Below are 19,075 nucleotides of genomic sequence, written 5' to 3'. Positions count from 1 at the left end.
GAAACAAAATAAACGACGAGAAAAGGTACATTGTACGAAAATTGTACGTATTGAATAATAATTTTTGAACATTTTTTATTTACGATAAAACTATATCATATATCAACTTAAAACATAACCTAAAATTTTATCGAGTTGCTTCATCTATCGTAGATATGCTATTTTTCAGGAATTGAAAACACAAACTTCAAGATTATACCAAACAATGCCTTAATGCTTAAATATTTAATCATAAAGATTAAAAGAATTACATGTACCGGCGCATGTTGGATTTCCACGTTTGCAAACAAAAAATTTGACGTCGTTTCGTCATCGACAGGTCCAATGTCTTCTTCGCAAAAACAGATTGTACAGCATCAGGACCCAACGTGACACAGATCATCTTTAAAACGGAGGAGCCAAGAGGGACGCGTAATCTGCGAGCGAAATGTAAACACGACAAAAATAATTTATCCTTCGCGTTAGCCACGTCGAAAAATTCGTAGAACGACGAGGGCAAACAAAAAAGTGGACCCTCGATGCACTTATAGAAAAATTGTCTGCTACCGCGCGTTTTAATAGTTGTTTGCGCAGCTGTGCAGATTGTTTGATTATGAAATCCGATTACCGATCAAAGCACCGAGGGAGACTTTTTTTCGACTTATCAAAAGAAGATCTACTCGTTCGAAAAAGAAGAAAAGAGAGAGGGAATCGACTTGACGATCCTTACCAAGTAATTCTTCGAATGCAATTGAAGTATGTAGACGAAGAATAAGTGATAAGTACTTCGGATAATCCCACAGTCGTTTTTCCTGGAAACAAAACACCAGACAAGTTAATTTTTCATTTCATCATTTGCATCGAACAATGATGTTTATAATTTTGATTAAAAATAGTCGGTTACTTAATATTATAAAAATAGTCATATTACTTAATATTAGCTCTAATTATTCAACTAAAGCGAAACAACAATAAATACATTTCCATTCCATCGTGATTATAGAATCCAAGCTATTAAAATGTTAAAAAGCCTTGTTAAATAGTTAATAAACATGTTCTACGATAAATTGTACTATACGATTAATTTAATCGAGTTTACTATTTATAATCGTATTCGACCTATTCGAATGCAAATCAATAAATATAACGTAAAAAACAGTTAATTCCATTGTAATAACATCCATGTAAAGAAATAAATCTATCCGATCTTGAATGAAGAAAGGTAGATTAAAACAGTACAATTCCACGGCAGAAACCTGTGCCTGTACAAAAAAGAAACCTGGTGAACGAGGAAATGACACACGTATAAAATCTTTGTTTATGTATTCTACAAGTATGGCCCTGGACTTAGGTGATTCAGAATTATCATCAACGCGACGCATACTTATGCTCGAAGCTACTTGTGTATATATATATGAGCTTGTCGAATGAGCTTGTCGATCAGTTCAGATTCATGCATAATCGCGTGCAACACCGATCAGTTGCCTCGTTGTCTCTGGTTAATCGCATTTAAAGGATTGTTAAGAAACAAGAATGTTCTTCAAACAGTTTCTACCTCTCTTCATCGCCGCCATCTTTGGACTCGCTGCTGCCGTAGTTCGTAAGTAAATTCAAACGAGATTAATTGTCTTTTTTATTAGAAATAACATCGCGTCTACAGCGAACCGATCGAAACATTAGAGAAGATGATTTATGACATACAATTTCATTTTCTAACGTAAACACGTCTCTTCTGTCGGTTCTACCGGTTCGTATAAATCGTACGTATCTGGGATTTTGTTAACGTAAACACAGAATTTTGTTGTTTTAAATTTTTGCTAGATACACAGTAGGATCGTAAGATTAATTTAAAGGGAGACAGAGTTATTAAGCGATTGATTATTTTGCTCGTTTTCATTTTTTATCATATAATCTTTAAGCGATATAGCGTATTCAGTAACGATAGCATTTGGTCACTGAAATTTTCATGCGAAGTTTAACAGCATTTGTTAAATATTTATCTTTTCATTGAAGGTTTCATTTTCGATAAAAATCAATTTGAAAATGAACATTTTATGAACATAAACATGGATAACGTCATAAACTGTTGAACCTCATTTTTTTCGAAAACAAAGACTTGTGCTAATTGTACCACGATTTATGACACTTCGTGTAGTACTCATTCAGTAGCATCTTACTTGAAAGTGGTAAAAAGTCGAACAAGATATGTTAATTTTATGTTTACATCATATTTTCCGGTAATACGATCGTTTAGCGAGAATACGGTCACGTTTATGTACAATGCACTACTTATTCGATGACGAATTAATCTCGTTTCATATATTCAATGGAATTATACTCAGTTTCTTATTAATCGAAGTATAATGGATTTTTAATCGCTCTTGATTCGTTTTTTGTTGAAATAATTGTACAAAATAGGAAGAAAAATTATATACGGATTGAATGACTCAATTAAATGATCCTTAAGCTATTAATCGTTGATCAATTACAATTACAATGTAATATAAATAATGTAATAATATAATAATTGTAATTGTAAAATATCTAGAACGACACGATTTCCCCAAAACTTCTATTCTAATTTGTATGTAAAAAACATACACATGGTGTATACATATAAAATTTTATTTACCTTGAATATCAATCTATTCGCGTTCAAGATTTACTAATTGTGAAGGTATAAAACATTTATTAATATTTATCATCGACGATATAATTATAACGACAAACTTTTATCTAAAGCATTATACGCTGGATAATAACAACCTGTACTATGTAACACAAACAGCGAACATTTTTAAAACTTGCTAAAAAGAACACCAAATATTGAAAATTTTTGCCAATGAATTGTATCCAGACAAATTTCGCAAAAGTTAAACATCTGCAACTTTTACGTACATTCAGACTCTATCATCGATCAATAAATGGATCGAGATTACGAGCTTTTATGTGAAATACGCGCTTGCAGCAAAAAGGGGATACACCTAGCATCCATCATGCGATCGTGGAGATGAAAAAAGTAATTAATATGTCCGGTGTGCTCGTGGACACATCCGACAAGGTCGCAGAACACGGAAGAATATGTTTCATGCAGCTCAAGGAGAGTAACTCCTTTCAGACTGTCCAAAATCAGGAAGTGGGATTGTTGTCCGACGACTTACTCCCATTTACTTAACCGTTTATCAAACGTTTAATAGAAATTGTCATTGTACAGCTGTTTCATTGGTTCATAACTCGCTTGACGGTTGCGAGGAATTTAAAGAAGAAACGAAGAAGAACAAGGAGTGTCAACGTAATCATTGAAAAGCTGAATGCCTCCACTCGACACGTTTCTGTTTCATTTATTCCAATGATTCGACACAATAAATAAGAATACTTAACAGATTCGTTTTGCCTGAGCTATTTACAGTTTTCGTTTTAACCTGCGCAACTAATTGTTATGCAATTCTATTTCTAACGGGGTGGAAAAAAAAACATGATTCACGTTTTTTAATAATTTACAAGACAATTATTGTACGCGATGGTAATTTACGTAAATTTATAATAAAATGGTACGATTCCGCTATTGGTTTTTTAAGAGATTTGCGTCATTAATTGCGAACGTATTGACTTGCAAACATTAATTACGTGGATAATATAAAATTTTTCTACTAATTCTACGTTAAAAAGCTAATAGCGCGTATGTCGTAACGAGTGTTTTATTCTGTATCACATAAATATCCACGATCTAACGGTAGATATATAATAAACCGTTAAACAACAATTATTATTAACATGTTCGCGCATTACAAATGAATATATATCACCGTATTACAAAAATGTTTAAATTCAAAAACTGTTATAAGCAATAGCAAGTGTAATTTTAGACTAGTTTCTTTCCTGGAACGACTACGTTAAGAAGGGAGAAGGACACCCGAATTTTTATTAAATAGAATCCAATATCGATTTCTATTCGTTGAAATAACTGTTGCAAAATTTAATAACATTTATTTGAAACATTCCTTGTAATTCCGCGTAACGAAAATCTGTTGATTAATGAAGTAGACATTTTCTGAAATGAGATTCATTTTATATTAAGTCCTAGGATTTATCAGTACAACAACGATAATAAAAGAAGACGCGAAGGCGTGAATACGATTTGCTATCATAAAAAGAGTAATTAAACCGTTTTGAACGTTTTACGATTCATTGAAGAAAGATTATATACCTATATATGTAGATATAGATATATATAGATTCTGTCTTTTTATGATATTTTTGAGAAGAAGCTGTAACTGGGTAATTAATTTTGAATTATACCCGAATTAAAAATATTTAAGTTAAAACGGAAACGTTAGGAGCAATTAGACATTGAATTTGATTCATCAATATATATGGGGTTAGAAGGTAATTATAAAATTTATACACTTAATTCTTTGAATTTAAAAAGTATGATCAAGTAGCTGAAAGAACTTTATGACGTAGTAAAACTGGAACTGCTAATCATTCAATATTTGAATAATATTTAAAACATTGATATTCCTTATGAGAAAATAAGCGCTAAAATATTCGTGAAAGTGTCATGTTCTTTTCGCTTCTCATATTTATGTTCCACTTAACTTCTCTATTTATTAGTCGTTCATTAAAACAATTTCTAGACATTACGAAATATTAACTTATGGAAATTTCAAAGCTTACGATTAAACGAGAAACCTCGGTGTAATAAATCGTAAATAAAAAAATAGCTAACTTTAAACAAATAGAAATATAATAAACTAAAAAAATAAAGTAACATGTATCAAAGTGTCTCACTCGAATCTTACTCGTTCAGTGTAGTAATTAATTTAAGAAAAATGTAGATAGTACGAGAAATTACTAAGTTCTTTGATCGACACGATGCATACCTATTTTTCAGCACCATACATACACGTCTGCGGCGCCAGGAATCCGAAGCTTGACCAATGCGTGATTAACAGCATAAATGATTTGAAAGATCAGCTTAAGGCTGGAATCCCAGAACTGGATGTTCCGCCAGGAGAACCACTGTGGATCAAGGACATAGTACTTGTTGACATGCCAAACTTTAAGGCTACTGGCAAGGACATCATGCTCAGTGGTCTCTCGAACTATCGCATCAATTCGCTGCACGTGGATCTCCAGAAAAAGGCGATCGACTTAGACATCACTTTCGATGAAGCTAGATTAGAAGCGATGTACAACGTCCACGCGAGGATTTTAGTGCCCATCGATGGACATGGACCTGTCAATATAACTGCAAGTAAGTTGAGAAATCGCAAATACTAGTTGTACGCGCTGGTATAGAATAAACAGCGAAAATAGCCTGTATTTGTTTAAAATTTTGCGAAAACAGATATAGAAGTTCGAACAATGGTAAAAAAAAAAATACATATTGCTGCTTAACATTTTCGAACAGTTTTCAGGTTGTAAAATTTTCAAGTTTCGCTCGCATCGTTTAAGAATTTTTATTCGCTTTAATTTCCTCTTTTAATCTTAATAAAAAAAAGGATATTTTTAAATATCGTCCCTCTGTAATTTAAATTTGATTAAATTTGGCAGAAACATGCTATTTCGTTTTTAAATACTGTTTTTGCTTTTTTACTTCATTAACAATATAAAACTGTAATCAGGACACGTAATCAAAAGTCGCAATGTATACGACAATTCAAATAATTGTAACAAAAAATACAAGAAGTATCGACTATCGACGAAGTATTCAAGTAATAAGTAATTACTTAAGTGTATACGACGCTCTGTGAAGAGAGGGTAACTCTGCCAAGCTTCTCGAGAGTTGAATCTACCAACTAAAGAGCTGAATCTATACATATACACATACAATTACAATCAACAGACTATGAGCTGACTACTTGAATCAAGTTGCAATTAACAATAAGTAATGAATGACTTTTGCTAACCTATCTTAACATCAATTTCACATCGTACTTGTGAATGAAAAAAAAACGGAATTTAAGGAGGAATGATTTCAGTTTTTCGACAATTTTTAAAGCTTGAATTAAATATGTAAAATAGGACTTCTTCAAATATTTCTGCATTGCGAAAATAACTATCGAATTGCAATATAGGAATCGATTAAAAAAAGACATTCCATTAGGATCGAAATAAAATAAAAACAAAGTTCGTGCGATTTATATGCTGACATATAAAATCATCTTTATAGGGATAGCAATAATCAGAGCACATTTAAAAATTTCAAATTTTGTCAAAATGATGACTTAAAACGCGTTCTAATTTTGAGAGAATGTTGAGAGACTTCGAGTACAAGAATAATCAATATTGTATAATTGGAAATAATTAATGCAGGATGAAGTGTATTTGTACAATTTAGATGTAGAAAACGTAGAATGTGCAAAGCAATCCTGGAGCATCAAGATTACAATTATTAAGTGTAGAATATAATAATAAACCAATTCTCCATTGGTTGCCCACTGCGAAACATTAAACTAGATCTCCTATATTTACAACTTGTCATTCACCTTTTACCCGGATAGGATTATCATAGAGCATCGTACTGCGACAATAACCGCAATGTGCCTTTTTTCAGAGGACGTGAACGCAAAAATAAAGTTGACGTACAAGATAGTCCAACGGAAAGGCAAAGAATACATCTACTTCTCGTCGATGACGACGCGTCTGAACATAGAGGATTTTGATATTAAATGGAAAATAGACAACTTCGACGGCACCTTGCGGGAAGCATTCGCTCAGGCGCTCGGTAGCAGCCATAAAGAGATTATCGAGACGACCAGGCCTAACATAGAGAAAGCCATTTCCGAGAATTGCCTGAGCGTGGCCAATAAAATTTGCAGACGTATCAGTTACGACGAACTTTTCCCCGACCGCGAGTAAACGAGATCGACGAATGCCCCTGTCGAATTTAATTACGTTGACCTTCGAATCTGACATATTCGATCGCACCAATTTAAAGAGATCAAGAGAAGAGCGGGTTAAAGCTCTGTACAATTAATTGCACAAACGTGTAATTAAGCTAGACAGTCAGCGATTGTAGGGTATAATTATCAATAGAATGATAAGTTCAACTACTGTGATCTGTTTCGGTTAATTTCAAATAAATTAAGGTTATTTTTATATTGAGAGGAATATTGAATAGCTGCTAATATTATAAATTAGGTCTTGGAAATCTTTCGAAATTTCTGTTCCAGTTTACGATTTTTTTTTTTACGCTATAATTGTTTAGTAGAAAATGATTTATTTGGTTAATATTCGATCTTGCATCTGGAAGGAGATTACATATATTTAAAAAATACTCAATGTAAAATATTTAGAAACTTTAGCTGTTTCAACGGTAAATGTTTACTAACGTGAAAAATATTTGATATACTGTAAAATAATAGCAATAAACATATATACGAACATAACGGTTGGTAAATATTTATATTCAAAATACATTCTGTGTTAAATGAACCACGATTCTTTACATTTTACCTTTGAATCATCCATTCGTTGAAAAAGCAATCTTCAAACTTCTAAATATCTTTTATATTAATTATATAAGTAAAAATGCACGCAATTAAGTGGTGAAAAGGGTGAAGTTCGTATGGATTTGAGATCACGTGACAGTTGAGGGATGATTCCGTCAGAATTCTCGTCACGTGCGAATTCTCCAATGGTTAAAAAATACGATTTTTCTCTCATAGACTTATTTGTTCCTCGATATAACAAAATATATAAAACATTGATTGGTTATACGTTTTTATTAGTCTGTTAAACAGAGATTTCTGAATATTTTAAATAAATTGACAGTTGTCGAGCGGTATTGGGATGGCTCTAGTAAAAACAATATTTGTTATTGTTATTGTGTTAGGATAAATGTTAATTGTTAAATATAGATTATTGTAATAACGAATCACGTAGAATCTATTGACTTTATATTATATTTTTTATTCACTACCTTGCCAATATTATACACACATTAGTAAGAAAATTTCATGCATAATTGGCATAAAAGTTACCCAATAAGCAAAGCATTTTCGTGACACAGTTGGTTTGTATAATTATGAAAAACTGGTTTTACAATGAAAACTTATTGTATAATATAAAACTTATTTATATCACTTCTTGCAGGTACTAATTAGAAAGCATAGAAGTAATGGCGATGCGTTGTACGTCGAAATCATTCCTTATAAGGTCGTAAATTTTAAAAAGAATTGAAGCAAGGAACTAATAAAATGATCCTTTGGGTAAACTTTAGAACAATTTCTTCCATTTAATTGCAACAAAATTAAGTATATTTTACCACAATCAAATATATCGATAAAATTTGATCAGAACATTTTTACAATTAATCAACTTGCCACACTCACATTTAATACTTCATTGTTTGTCGGCATAATGCAAAAAATATCAGCATCGCTAGTGGATCGAAGATGCTCTGAATTTTTTGTATTTCGCTGGCACACTTTTATCGAAGATCTTACAAAATGGCGTTTAACAGTGAAAGCTTGATCGAGGAGAAATAAAGCTTTTGACCCATCGAGACGACCAAGTGGAAAAGCAAACGAGCTACCACTTATGCTATCATTCACCCTTAAATATTACATTCATTTTCCTTCGTGGTTTCCGCCGTGGTTCGTGGCTCGTTTGCCATATTTAACGAACGCGGTAGAAATGTTGTTTTTACTCCATCAAGCTTCGCCATTGATCTCGCAGCACCACGGAACAACTATGAAACGGGGAAAAGAACGTCGTAGGAATATTCTGGTAGAATACCGTTCGCAATTTTCGTGAACGTGTCAGAAATGGCGACCTCGAGGGTTGGCGTCAGTTCTTGCATGAAGGCGTCCAAGTTGCTGTTGATGGCCGTGTTCACAGCGTCGCCGAGCGTTTGGTCGCCACCGAACAGATTCTGCAGCTTCAACGAGCCGCCAGCCACGGTGAATTTCGTGTTCAGATCGGCTACCTTCAAGTAATCCTGCCCGTCTTTGCCCTTCGTCATTTCCATCTGTAGCCTCACCACGCCTTTGCAATCATGGAAATGCCCGTCCAGCGGACCGGTTCCTCGGATTTGCAGAAGAATTATTTTCCCGTCCACATTGTAGTCGCTCTTGATAGTGAGCTCTGGGATATTCAAGGTGATTATAAACCTTAATTTCTGTAAGCTGGCTCTGTAAGAAGACGAAGAAAGGGTGAACGTTGAGTCTTAACGCTCTGCGCATAATTCAACTGTTCGACTTAATTTAATGCCATGCTTTTCCAGTTATTCGACATCACCACATATCAATTGATTTAATCGAGAGTCAGTTTTTTAATATTTTTTTACGTTCCATATTTTTATTGCTATAAGCCATAACGCGAGAAAGAGAAGAAATATATTTATAATTTTCGTTGTATGATACATTAATAAAAAATCTATACTATCGTGAAACTAATTGTTGTGCTTGACGGTTAATCAATTTATTATTCTTAGTTGGTTATACGTTCCCTTAGGAATTGAAGATGAGCTGCTTAGCTATATGTTTGTGTTACATTATAGACTGAGAAAGAAGTGACCTTTCTGCGATAATATTGTGGCGACACTCGCCACTAGAGGGACAGCACGGTCTACAGTTTCCTGAAAGTACTCGATAACCTATCCTTTCCAATATATAGGAGTCCTGAGCTGTCCCTAATATCCTAGCGTCTAAGGCAGGGCCTGCTAGGTAGCCGCACTGATGAGTCCACTAGCAGACCCAGGACTAAACGTTTCTTCCCCTCTCTATTCCTTCCTTCTTTCCTCTGTTAGTTTTATTTGTGATTAGATACAATTTCAGTGTTTTTATAATTATAGAAAGATAAAACTATAAATTCGAGATACAAAATTATAATTATTATTCCATTTGAAGAACCATTTGTTACTACTCTAACAAAAATAATTTGAAATATTTTCAAATATTTACTGTCATTGGCATTAATTTTTACTTTTTGCCTCTGTTTAAGGTTTATCATTAAAAAAGTTCCTTTTCTTTCCATGACTCATGTATCACGTTCAACTAGACCACAAGAGTTCGCCTCACGGCCATTACTTCCTTCTGCACGTTGAATACAAAACAGTGAACCTCTTCATCTTCCATTGTCCTTTTACTTATTTATAACCTGATGATGAATCGATCATTCGAAATGTATCCCGTGTAATATCTTATTCGATTTCTGATATTTATGACTTTTGTCATTCCTCGGAATGGTGATGAACAGAAAAGTGCATAAATAAAATGGAAGGGAATGTGAAAGAATATCGATAATCGTACATACGAGGATATACGAAAAATTTTAAAAATAAACATAAATAGAAAAAAGTAGATAAAAGGTAAAGGAAAATCATATGAGGTGTTTGTCTTTTCGATTCATTAAAAAACTTGATATTTGGATTCCACAGGAATCGAACGAAATTCACTTAACACAACGAATCGCAATCGACCCTTTTTTAAAACGAATTAAGTTCCACATGAATCGAAAGAAATTCACTTAACACAGCAAATCGTAATTGACCCTTTTTTAAAACGAATTAAGTTCCACATGAATCGAAAGGAATTCACTTAACACTACGTAATCGCAATCGACCCTTTCTAGAAACGAATTATCACTGATGGTGGAAATATTTATTTCTATTCTCGAGAAGAAGTTATTATTACTTCATTATCAACATTAACAAATCTATATGCTCGTTATAATATTCTCTTGCGAGAATACAGCGACCATTTTGTCTCAGCACAATAAAATATCATTTATGTGATGTTAGAAAAAAGAAAAATGATTGTCTGGTACAAAAGCAATATTATATGGCGCGAGTCTCTTTCTTTGAGCCTTATATGGTGTTTATGGGTTCACGATAAGTTAACAAAGTCATCTTCTTTCATGAAAGCTAGTAACATTGGAAGAAACGTGCGTCAGCGAGGACAAACTCCTCAATGTCATTTTCATCCACTGACCTCAATTAATCACTCAAAGACAACTCCTAATTACATGGAACAATATTAAGACATGAGGACTGGTTTGCTTTAATGCTGCGAAGTTAAATAACCTCAGTGGACGGCCGTCATAATATGCAAAGTAAAACGACCCAACTCTTGACTTCTTACTATTTTACAACTTTCCATACTAGGAAAGTTCGTCTACAGAACCTCGAGTGACAAAAAGAACATTTACAATGTATACTGTCTCTTTCAATGCCAAACAACTATATTTTATAAACGAGACATTTATTGGTAAAGTCGCTACCGTAAAAGATATTTCACTTCGCGAAAACAAAACAGGCACTATGTATATATCATTTCTAATTATCACGATTCTAACGAAGATGCAATAATTAAGTATGGCAATTTTTTATTTCAAAAACCCACTTGTTACACCTATCACCAAAAATTTTATCCTTCTCGAAAAAAAAAATAGATAGGAGGATTTTTAGTTTCATTTTTAAAGTAAATTAAAATATATCGATAGTTTCGCGTTCCGTTCATAAGTTAATTGCAAACGGACATTCATACAGGCAGATCGAACTACTGAAATATTATAATTGAATTCTCACCAAAAAGAATGGACGTTGTTATCGTAAGTTCAAGTTTCCCAGAAAATTGATTTCAAGAGATCAGAAAGATTTATCTCAAAAATTTCCTCTAACACCGATACTAGCACAGAAATCTTGTTTACCCTCGATATGTATTTATTTTAATTTCGTTTAAGTAGTTTAAAGAGATGAAATGCGTGAAAAAAAGAAATTGAAAAAAATATAGACTATATTATTGCCGTTTCCCTTGACATCAATATTAAAACGGACTAAAGCACAATTAACACGAGAAATATTCATCGTGGTCACCCATCACTCGAATATTACGTTTGTTATTATTTAAATCGTCTGCAGAAAACGTTCTTGTAAACTTATATAGTGTACAATTACTGTAAACTAAAATTATACATTTTATTGTTATTGTATACATCACTGTATACATTTTTTATTAATCATAATGAGAATATTTTGTTACCATGTTGAGCTAGAGCCATTTTATTGATAACAAGGTCGACATTGCACAAAAGAAAACAACCTATAATTCCACCTGTAGTTAAAAGTTCTTAAATAAAAAAATAATTATAATCAACCGTATTTATAATTATAAGCAACCGTCTGGTAAGAAATGATGGCAGTAGATAATGCTACTTCGAATCAGACAGCTACGCGTTCATTTCTAAAGGTCACAGACTCGAGAAACACCAACTGTCATTTAATTTTAATCTATATTGCCTATATTGTCAAAACTAAACAGAATACCAATAATTTCAGAGTTAATATTGCTAATTTGAAATACTGGATAGAATTGAAGTGATAAAAGCGAACATCAATTTCGATGGTTTTCTTTTTTTAAACGTTCAAATGTTTAATGCCGCTGGCAAGTAAATAAATATTTCGCTAAAATACAATTGTGCGGTATTCTACGTGTGTGAAAATAAACTGCATTTTTCTGCGTGTTTCGCATGTGACTTGAGTTCACGCTGCGTAATTGTCGTACTTATTTAAAAATTGTGCTACTTACTTTACTGTGTTCAATGTGAAGTTGCTGGCACCAGTGACCTTAACGTTGCTTAACTTCAGTTTGAGACTGCCTCCAGTGTTGCTAGCTACTTCTTTCAACAACAATGGCTCTAAAGAAGGAATCTTATACTCCGGTAGTCCCTGCTTTAAGTACGGTTTGAAGTTTTCCACGCTGTTCTTGATACACTCGCCCAGATTTGGATTGTTCCTCTTACAGACATGAAGAAAATCCGCTGTGTACAATGTTTTCGAATTGAATTATTAACTTAAGATATTAAAACATTTAATTCTTTTTAAATTAACGAGTACTATTTATGACTAAAAACGATTGAAATACTTTAACGAGTTACTTAATAGAAGAAAGTGTTTTTCTGTGAATGCTGAGATTTTTTATAAGTTTCAAGTTGAATAATAGTTTTAGAACTAAGTACAATTTGGAAATGAAGATTCTGTACTTGTTTGATGTTTTATTTTTAAATGCATGTCTGCTATTAATTTGAACCAGTCAAATATCCTGTGCTTTTTGAAAAAAGGTTGCAAACCAGAATAATTATAAAGTACAATATATAAAATTATTTTCTGCAAAATTTAAATGATAGCGTATTGGATTTTCCATTTTTTGATGGAATTGTTGATGAATGATTGTACTGCTGCAATCATTATTTGTTATAAAATGAAAAATATTGCAATTGAATTGGTTTTAAAACTTAATGGAAAGTTAACATTTTTTTCACTGAAAATTGGGAAATTGATAGTTATCACGTATGAGCATCGTTAACGACAATTTATCTATCAGCAATGTCATTCGGTGTAATTGGAATTTCTTCACTCATACACTATATCTATTAAAAGCTAATCATTCAGTTTTAGTATTCAAATAGATCATCGTTAATTACTACGTATAGTGATAATTGGCTGTCATAATTCTGAAGTCGCCGTTTAAATAGATGTTACCTTCTACCTTGAATAGAAAAATTAAAAAACACGGTTTTCCAGTAAATAGCAATATTGTCTGAAGTTCTCTAAAATTCAATTCGATAAATCGTTCCCAAAAATATCCTCCACTTTAAATATTCTAGTAAAACCGCGACAAAGCACTTAGCTAATTGATAACTCAAAAAAGGACTCTAAAATGCTTCTAAAAAATCTCACCAATTCTACAAAAATTCACGCGGAAACCCAAAGAATGGACCAAATGCAGAGAAAAAAAATTAAATAAATTCGAAAATGTCACTTACGTAAATCGCGTGCAAGGGTAACGGCAAAAACCGCCGCTATTATTCCAACAAGTGCGACCTTCTGCATCTTTTCTTCTTAAAATTTAGCCTTTCGATGAAACGAGATCTTCCGATCGAAACTGCTACAGAAAGTGCCGCGGAAACGCTGGGAAACCTCGGGCAGAGAGGATCAAGAAAGATCGTAGAGAGCAGGGGGTCGTATCAACACCCGCAAGTGATCGGATGGTCAGTCTAGAAGTGAGCAGAATGGAGATCAGCCTCAGGTCCTTATAGTTCCTTTCTCCCTCCATTCTGGCCGTTGTTCGTCGGTAATACCTGCTCTGGGGCATTCAGATTAACGTAACGAAGAACATCACGAATTCTGAGCATGTGACCACGCTCAGACGTGTGCCTCAATAGTTTTCTTCGTGTGAGTGCTCGCATGACGCATATGGGCATATTCAATGCCTCTTTCGGCCGACGTAAAAAAGGTACGTACATCTGAGAAGATTGATCAGTACGATTTGCCGCTAAAGTATTTGAATTTCCACTATCTTCCATCGATAGGCAAATCTTAGTGTTCAAATTTTCAATGGCGCGTAGATATAAGAGACTTGCACTTTAAATGCCACTTAATCGTCTGTAGACTGTAATGTTATTTAGTGTGATAAATTGCTTTTTGATTTTAGCAATAATAATTGGTATTTGTTTCATTTTATTGCGCACGATGTAAGATAATGGTAAAGAATAAGTTCAGAGAGCGCAAAATGTTTTATAATTTCAAAAGAGAATTTAGAAATTCGAATTGGTTACGGTCTTTAAAAGTTTAATATTCTAATAGCTTAAAAGCGTTCACATGTACATGTATAAAAATTCGTGGACATTTCACTTTTAAATGTCGCCGAATTAATAGCAATTTGTTTGCACACAAATCGCAAATAATCGTTTACCTTCACAATTCCTTTATTGAACCGCATAAAAAACAAGAAAGGACATCAACTCCGTGACTCGTTTTTGCTGAACCTTGTCGAAGCCGAAGGAAACAAGGGAGGAGAAAAAGAACCGCGACGACGTCTCGCCGCTCGCAAACACAAACAGCTCCCATTTTTTTTTTTTCGATCACCTCCACGATCGTCCAGCAGTGTTGCAATATCAAATCTATATTCCATTACTATCGATAAAAATCTATGCATCTCTCGTTATGCAATTATATTTCTATTAAAACATCAAATTATATAATTGTCCGGTTGTTCTTCGACTGTACGTTACGTAGACGAATACTTTTGGAACAAATACCACGCCAAATGGTGATCGCGGATTAATAAACAATTTTTAATCGCTTCTGGCCACTATTTTTTTTTTTAGACTTAATAAAATTTCTTCAAGGCAGAATAATTATGAATCATCGTCGAAGAGCTTGTTATTAATTACCTTCTGATGGGTTTAATGCGAATCGTACGAATTATTCGGCCTTAATAACCGAACGTGCTAATTTTACCGTCCGTGTCGAAGGTCAGAACACGCGGAATTTCCGTGAACACCATCCGAGGGTGCACTTGATACCAGTTTCCCATTTCTCCAGAGCTTTTTCACATCCAATCAGTTTTTATGTCCGTTTCCCTCGTCAAAATTCGTAATATCGCAATAGACCAATCCGCTTGTCCTAGCAAAAAGAGAAACACACCCACCAGAAATTTCGCGTTTGATGGAAAACACACAGAAAATCAGAATTCAACAAGTAACACAAGCGTACACATCCATTGGATTAACACACATCGTAACGAGCTACTAGTACACACACAATATTCAAAGTTTGGAGTTCGCGGCTATTGGAGAAGCGAACATGGCGCATTTTGCAATCAGATACAAAAAACATATACAGTCCAGTTCAGTATAAACTTTCCTCTCTCCTTATTAATTTAACGTGAGACGCAGCGTTCACGGTCATCGCCAATAAAGGAGTATGATACGTGACGCTACATGGATACATATTTATCAATCACACACATTCACGGCTAGGAGATAAATTTAAATAACACTTTAATTTGAAAAAATAATAACGGATCACTTAAGATGGAACGATAAAATCTTTCTCAAAGACCTCAACGATTCCATCGAAACCAACGAGGGTATCCAAACAATGGATGAAATGTAAAGCAAAAGTAATCCATCTTTAACGTAAGATAATGGTAATTTTGGTGAAAAGTCGTTTTGTTTAAAAGAAAGAAGAGGCCGTTGATTTCTGGACGTGAGTGTACGCAACCAAAATGGTGCCTTGACCCTGTCCTTCGTGAATCTCGTCGGGTATCACGAACCGCGACTCGACTTTTCGTTCGCCCGCGTCTGTTTCTTGGAAAACAGACATAGATAAGTGCGTACGTAGTACGCAGCCGGTGGAAAGGCAATACGCACGCGGAATATTAGATGGAAGATGTATCTCCGTGCTTTTTAGCACGTTGTTACTCTCAAAGTGCGTCATCGGGTGGAGTTGGCCGTCGTGGATTCTTCTGGTCCCTTCTGCGTGAGAAAGGGCAAGACGCATCGGTACGTGCCGTTCATATGTTTTAAACATATCGATTATACATATAAATTAACAAAACTGGGCTTTAAACGTAAAAATTAATTATTTCGTTTCGCCTTAATTGATAATTTCAGATAATATTTTGAATTCTCTTTTTCGAGTTAAAACATTGAAAAAGCGCTTGTTAAAGCACTATAAGAATGTGATTAAAAGAAATCAGATTTGATCAAGAAAAGTGGCGAAACTAAAGATTATTTTTATCTATAATAAAAACCTTGTCGCGCAGAGGTTTTCAGAAGAATAGAAAAATGCCAATAGTTTTGCAGTTCTCTGACATTTGATCGTAGGAACTGTGCTTGCAACATTGAATCGAAAAATTTCTTTCTTCTTTGTGGAAATTTATTCCTCTGCCAGAATTCCTTACAAATGCTGACAAAATACTTCTGCATTAATAATATATTGAGTCAAATGGCATCGATGCTAAAGTGGTGAACTGTGTTCTTTATTGTCCATTTGGGTAAAAAAAGAGGAATGACGAGAAATCTTTTGGAACCCTAAAATCAAGAATTTCGCCATAAATGAAATAACAAATCATGAAATATTATTTAAATGAGATAAATGAAAGTGAGTACGAAAATATAAATTATATAGAATAAAAAATTGATAACAAAATGCCACCAGATATATTAAAATCAATGTAAGAAAAATATTATTATTTTAGTAATGAAAGCAATATTATTTTACATTAGTAATATTATTTCTAACAATTCAGAATATAAATTAAACAAAGATTAACAAAAATACTATACAATGATCGAAATTAATATTAATCGCGAAAAATAATGATGTAATGAGTATAAAAGTATGATCTTTGTAGACATGACAAGCAGAAGAAACTCGTTTGTTTCACACGGCATTACAAAGTTTCTGAAAACAAAAATATGAATTTTATCTGATTAAATATCTAAGTAGCTCTACGCATGTAACAAATGCTTCGAGACATTTGAATTGAGCCGCGATACCTACTTCAGTTAGTTCAGAAACATAAACATTCCTAATTATAAATTCTGAAGCATGTATAATCGACTAAGTTTTTATAACAATCCATGGAAATATATTTGCATATATTGGTAATATTTTACACATCTATAACGATTTTTAAATAGCGTGTCTGTTCGTAAAAATCAATGTTACAATTCGCGTATAAAGACAGTCTTCTGACCTACAATATTATTATATAAATTTATTTAAAGAAATTTTCTTCGATCCTGGAAAATGATCTCTTCGCGATACTCTACTTTTTGAAGTAAAATATTTTCAGAGATGCAATTAAAATGTGAGTACAAACGAAATTGTTACGAATAAGTGAATTCGCGGGGTCATTATCTCAATTAAGACAAAGGAAGAAAAAAAACATTTCGCTGCAATTTTTAAGATAAAGCTTTTGCTTACTGATTATGTGTATTATATGGAGCAAATTTAAGTAAACAAGACTTCTAATTATCGATGCAGCAGAATCTCGATTATCCGAACAAATTATATCAAATGCTATTTGAAAGCTCAATAATTCTGTTCTGGTGCACGTCGTGTAAAAAATAGTCGTTTACACGCTCAACACACTTCATGAATATTAATATCGAAGAGAAGTAAAAACGTATGAATGAAAAACTAATTTATTTCAATTGGTGGCTGATGACAATTGGTCACCCCATTAATCATATACAATATTACGTTTCTTAAGTATACGATGAATATTCATTGTCTATTCATAATGTATTCTAAGTTTGTTTTATTTATTATTCATAATCTCATTATGATTGTGGAAGACTATCATTTCACAATTTTATTATACATTCCCCATTATTTACTGTTCTTCTACAGTTTTTAATAAAGTAGTAACACGCGCAATAGAGATATTATAACATAATTCTAATACTGTTCTATCTGCGCTATAATATCCAAAACCTTTAATTTTTATTTCATACAAGGTCAGCATAAAAAGATGAAAATAACGAATAAGTTTTATTGCGACAACTTTTGCGGTACCAAAATTATTTATTCTTACAAAAAAATAAAAAAAATACTTTCCTATTATATAAAAATATGTGGATAATAATAAATTTACAAATTTAATATCCCAAATACAATTTTTCTTCGAAGAAAGTATAAAATTAGAGAATATACAAAAATACAAACAAACAAATACATTTTCACTTTTTTACAGTCTTCAATTTCTGTACATTTTTTACACTCTTTATATTTTTCATTACGTTCTTCGAACGTGGCACCTTTGAACAAATTTGCGCGAAGTTCAAGAAATGAATCAACGAAGAAACGGAACAAAGTTTTAAAGATTCACAGGATCATGCTCTCCTTAAATAGCCGCCGTGTACAAAGTACGCTTCATCGTTTCGTGTCTCCGCGAAGCAATAATCATCAGATTACATGACCAATCGTATCGATGACTACCACGCTTCATCGCGGTCTTAGATAACTTCGTCCCCGGAAACTTCAACGTTTCAAACGTCGAGACAATTAATTATTCCTCTCGTCTTCCCTATTTCGTGTTTTCTTCGAACTACCAGACCTACAAGTCACGACATTCGTTCCGTGAAATTAATAAATTCCACGTCGTCGATTGAATTTTTACCTCTTAGTTCTCCACGACAATTAATTCATTTTAATAGAAGATTCCACGTATCCCATCCAAACAAATCAAATCCTTTATTTTTAATATTTGTCCTACTTAATGATTCAATTAAAAAAGAAGAACAATTCTTTACTTATGGAAAGAAAGCCCCAAATATCTCAGATTTTATATTC

At 33.2% G+C, this 19,075-nt stretch overlaps 3 protein-coding genes across 4 annotated transcripts in view; 1 reads left to right on the top strand and 2 right to left on the bottom strand.

Moving 5' to 3' along the window:
* Positions 1 to 19,075, bottom strand: part of Hs6st (heparan sulfate 6-O-sulfotransferase) — a 209,845-nt gene that overhangs the window by 181,999 nt on the left and 8,771 nt on the right. The window lies entirely within an intron of this gene.
* Positions 1,430 to 7,361, top strand: LOC143430607 (putative beta-carotene-binding protein). The gene is made up of 3 exons (XM_076906961.1): positions 1,430 to 1,579; positions 4,874 to 5,236; positions 6,539 to 7,361. The coding sequence occupies exons 1-3, from the start codon at positions 1,513 to 1,515 to the stop codon at positions 6,841 to 6,843; spliced, it is 735 nt and encodes a 244-aa protein (XP_076763076.1). The 5' UTR covers positions 1,430 to 1,512; the 3' UTR covers positions 6,844 to 7,361.
* LOC143430606 (circadian clock-controlled protein daywake) overlaps positions 8,626 to 19,075 on the bottom strand; it is a 210,144-nt gene continuing 199,694 nt past the window's right edge. The window contains exons 2-4 of the mRNA XM_076906960.1: positions 13,753 to 13,883; positions 12,516 to 12,747; positions 8,626 to 9,119 (exon numbers count right to left, since the gene is read on the bottom strand). Of these exons, the coding sequence (XP_076763075.1) occupies positions 8,678 to 9,119; positions 12,516 to 12,747; positions 13,753 to 13,819 (741 nt within the window). The 5' untranslated portion in view covers positions 13,820 to 13,883 and the 3' untranslated portion in view covers positions 8,626 to 8,677. The remainder of the gene's footprint in view (positions 9,120 to 12,515; positions 12,748 to 13,752; positions 13,884 to 19,075) is intronic.

The sequence above is a fragment of the Xylocopa sonorina genome, chromosome 15, assembly GCF_050948175.1.
Source record: "Xylocopa sonorina isolate GNS202 chromosome 15, iyXylSono1_principal, whole genome shotgun sequence".
Taxonomy (NCBI): Eukaryota; Metazoa; Arthropoda; class Insecta; order Hymenoptera; family Apidae; genus Xylocopa; species Xylocopa sonorina.
Note: the sequence above shows the minus strand (reverse complement) of the source record. Positions and strands in the feature narration are given on the sequence as shown.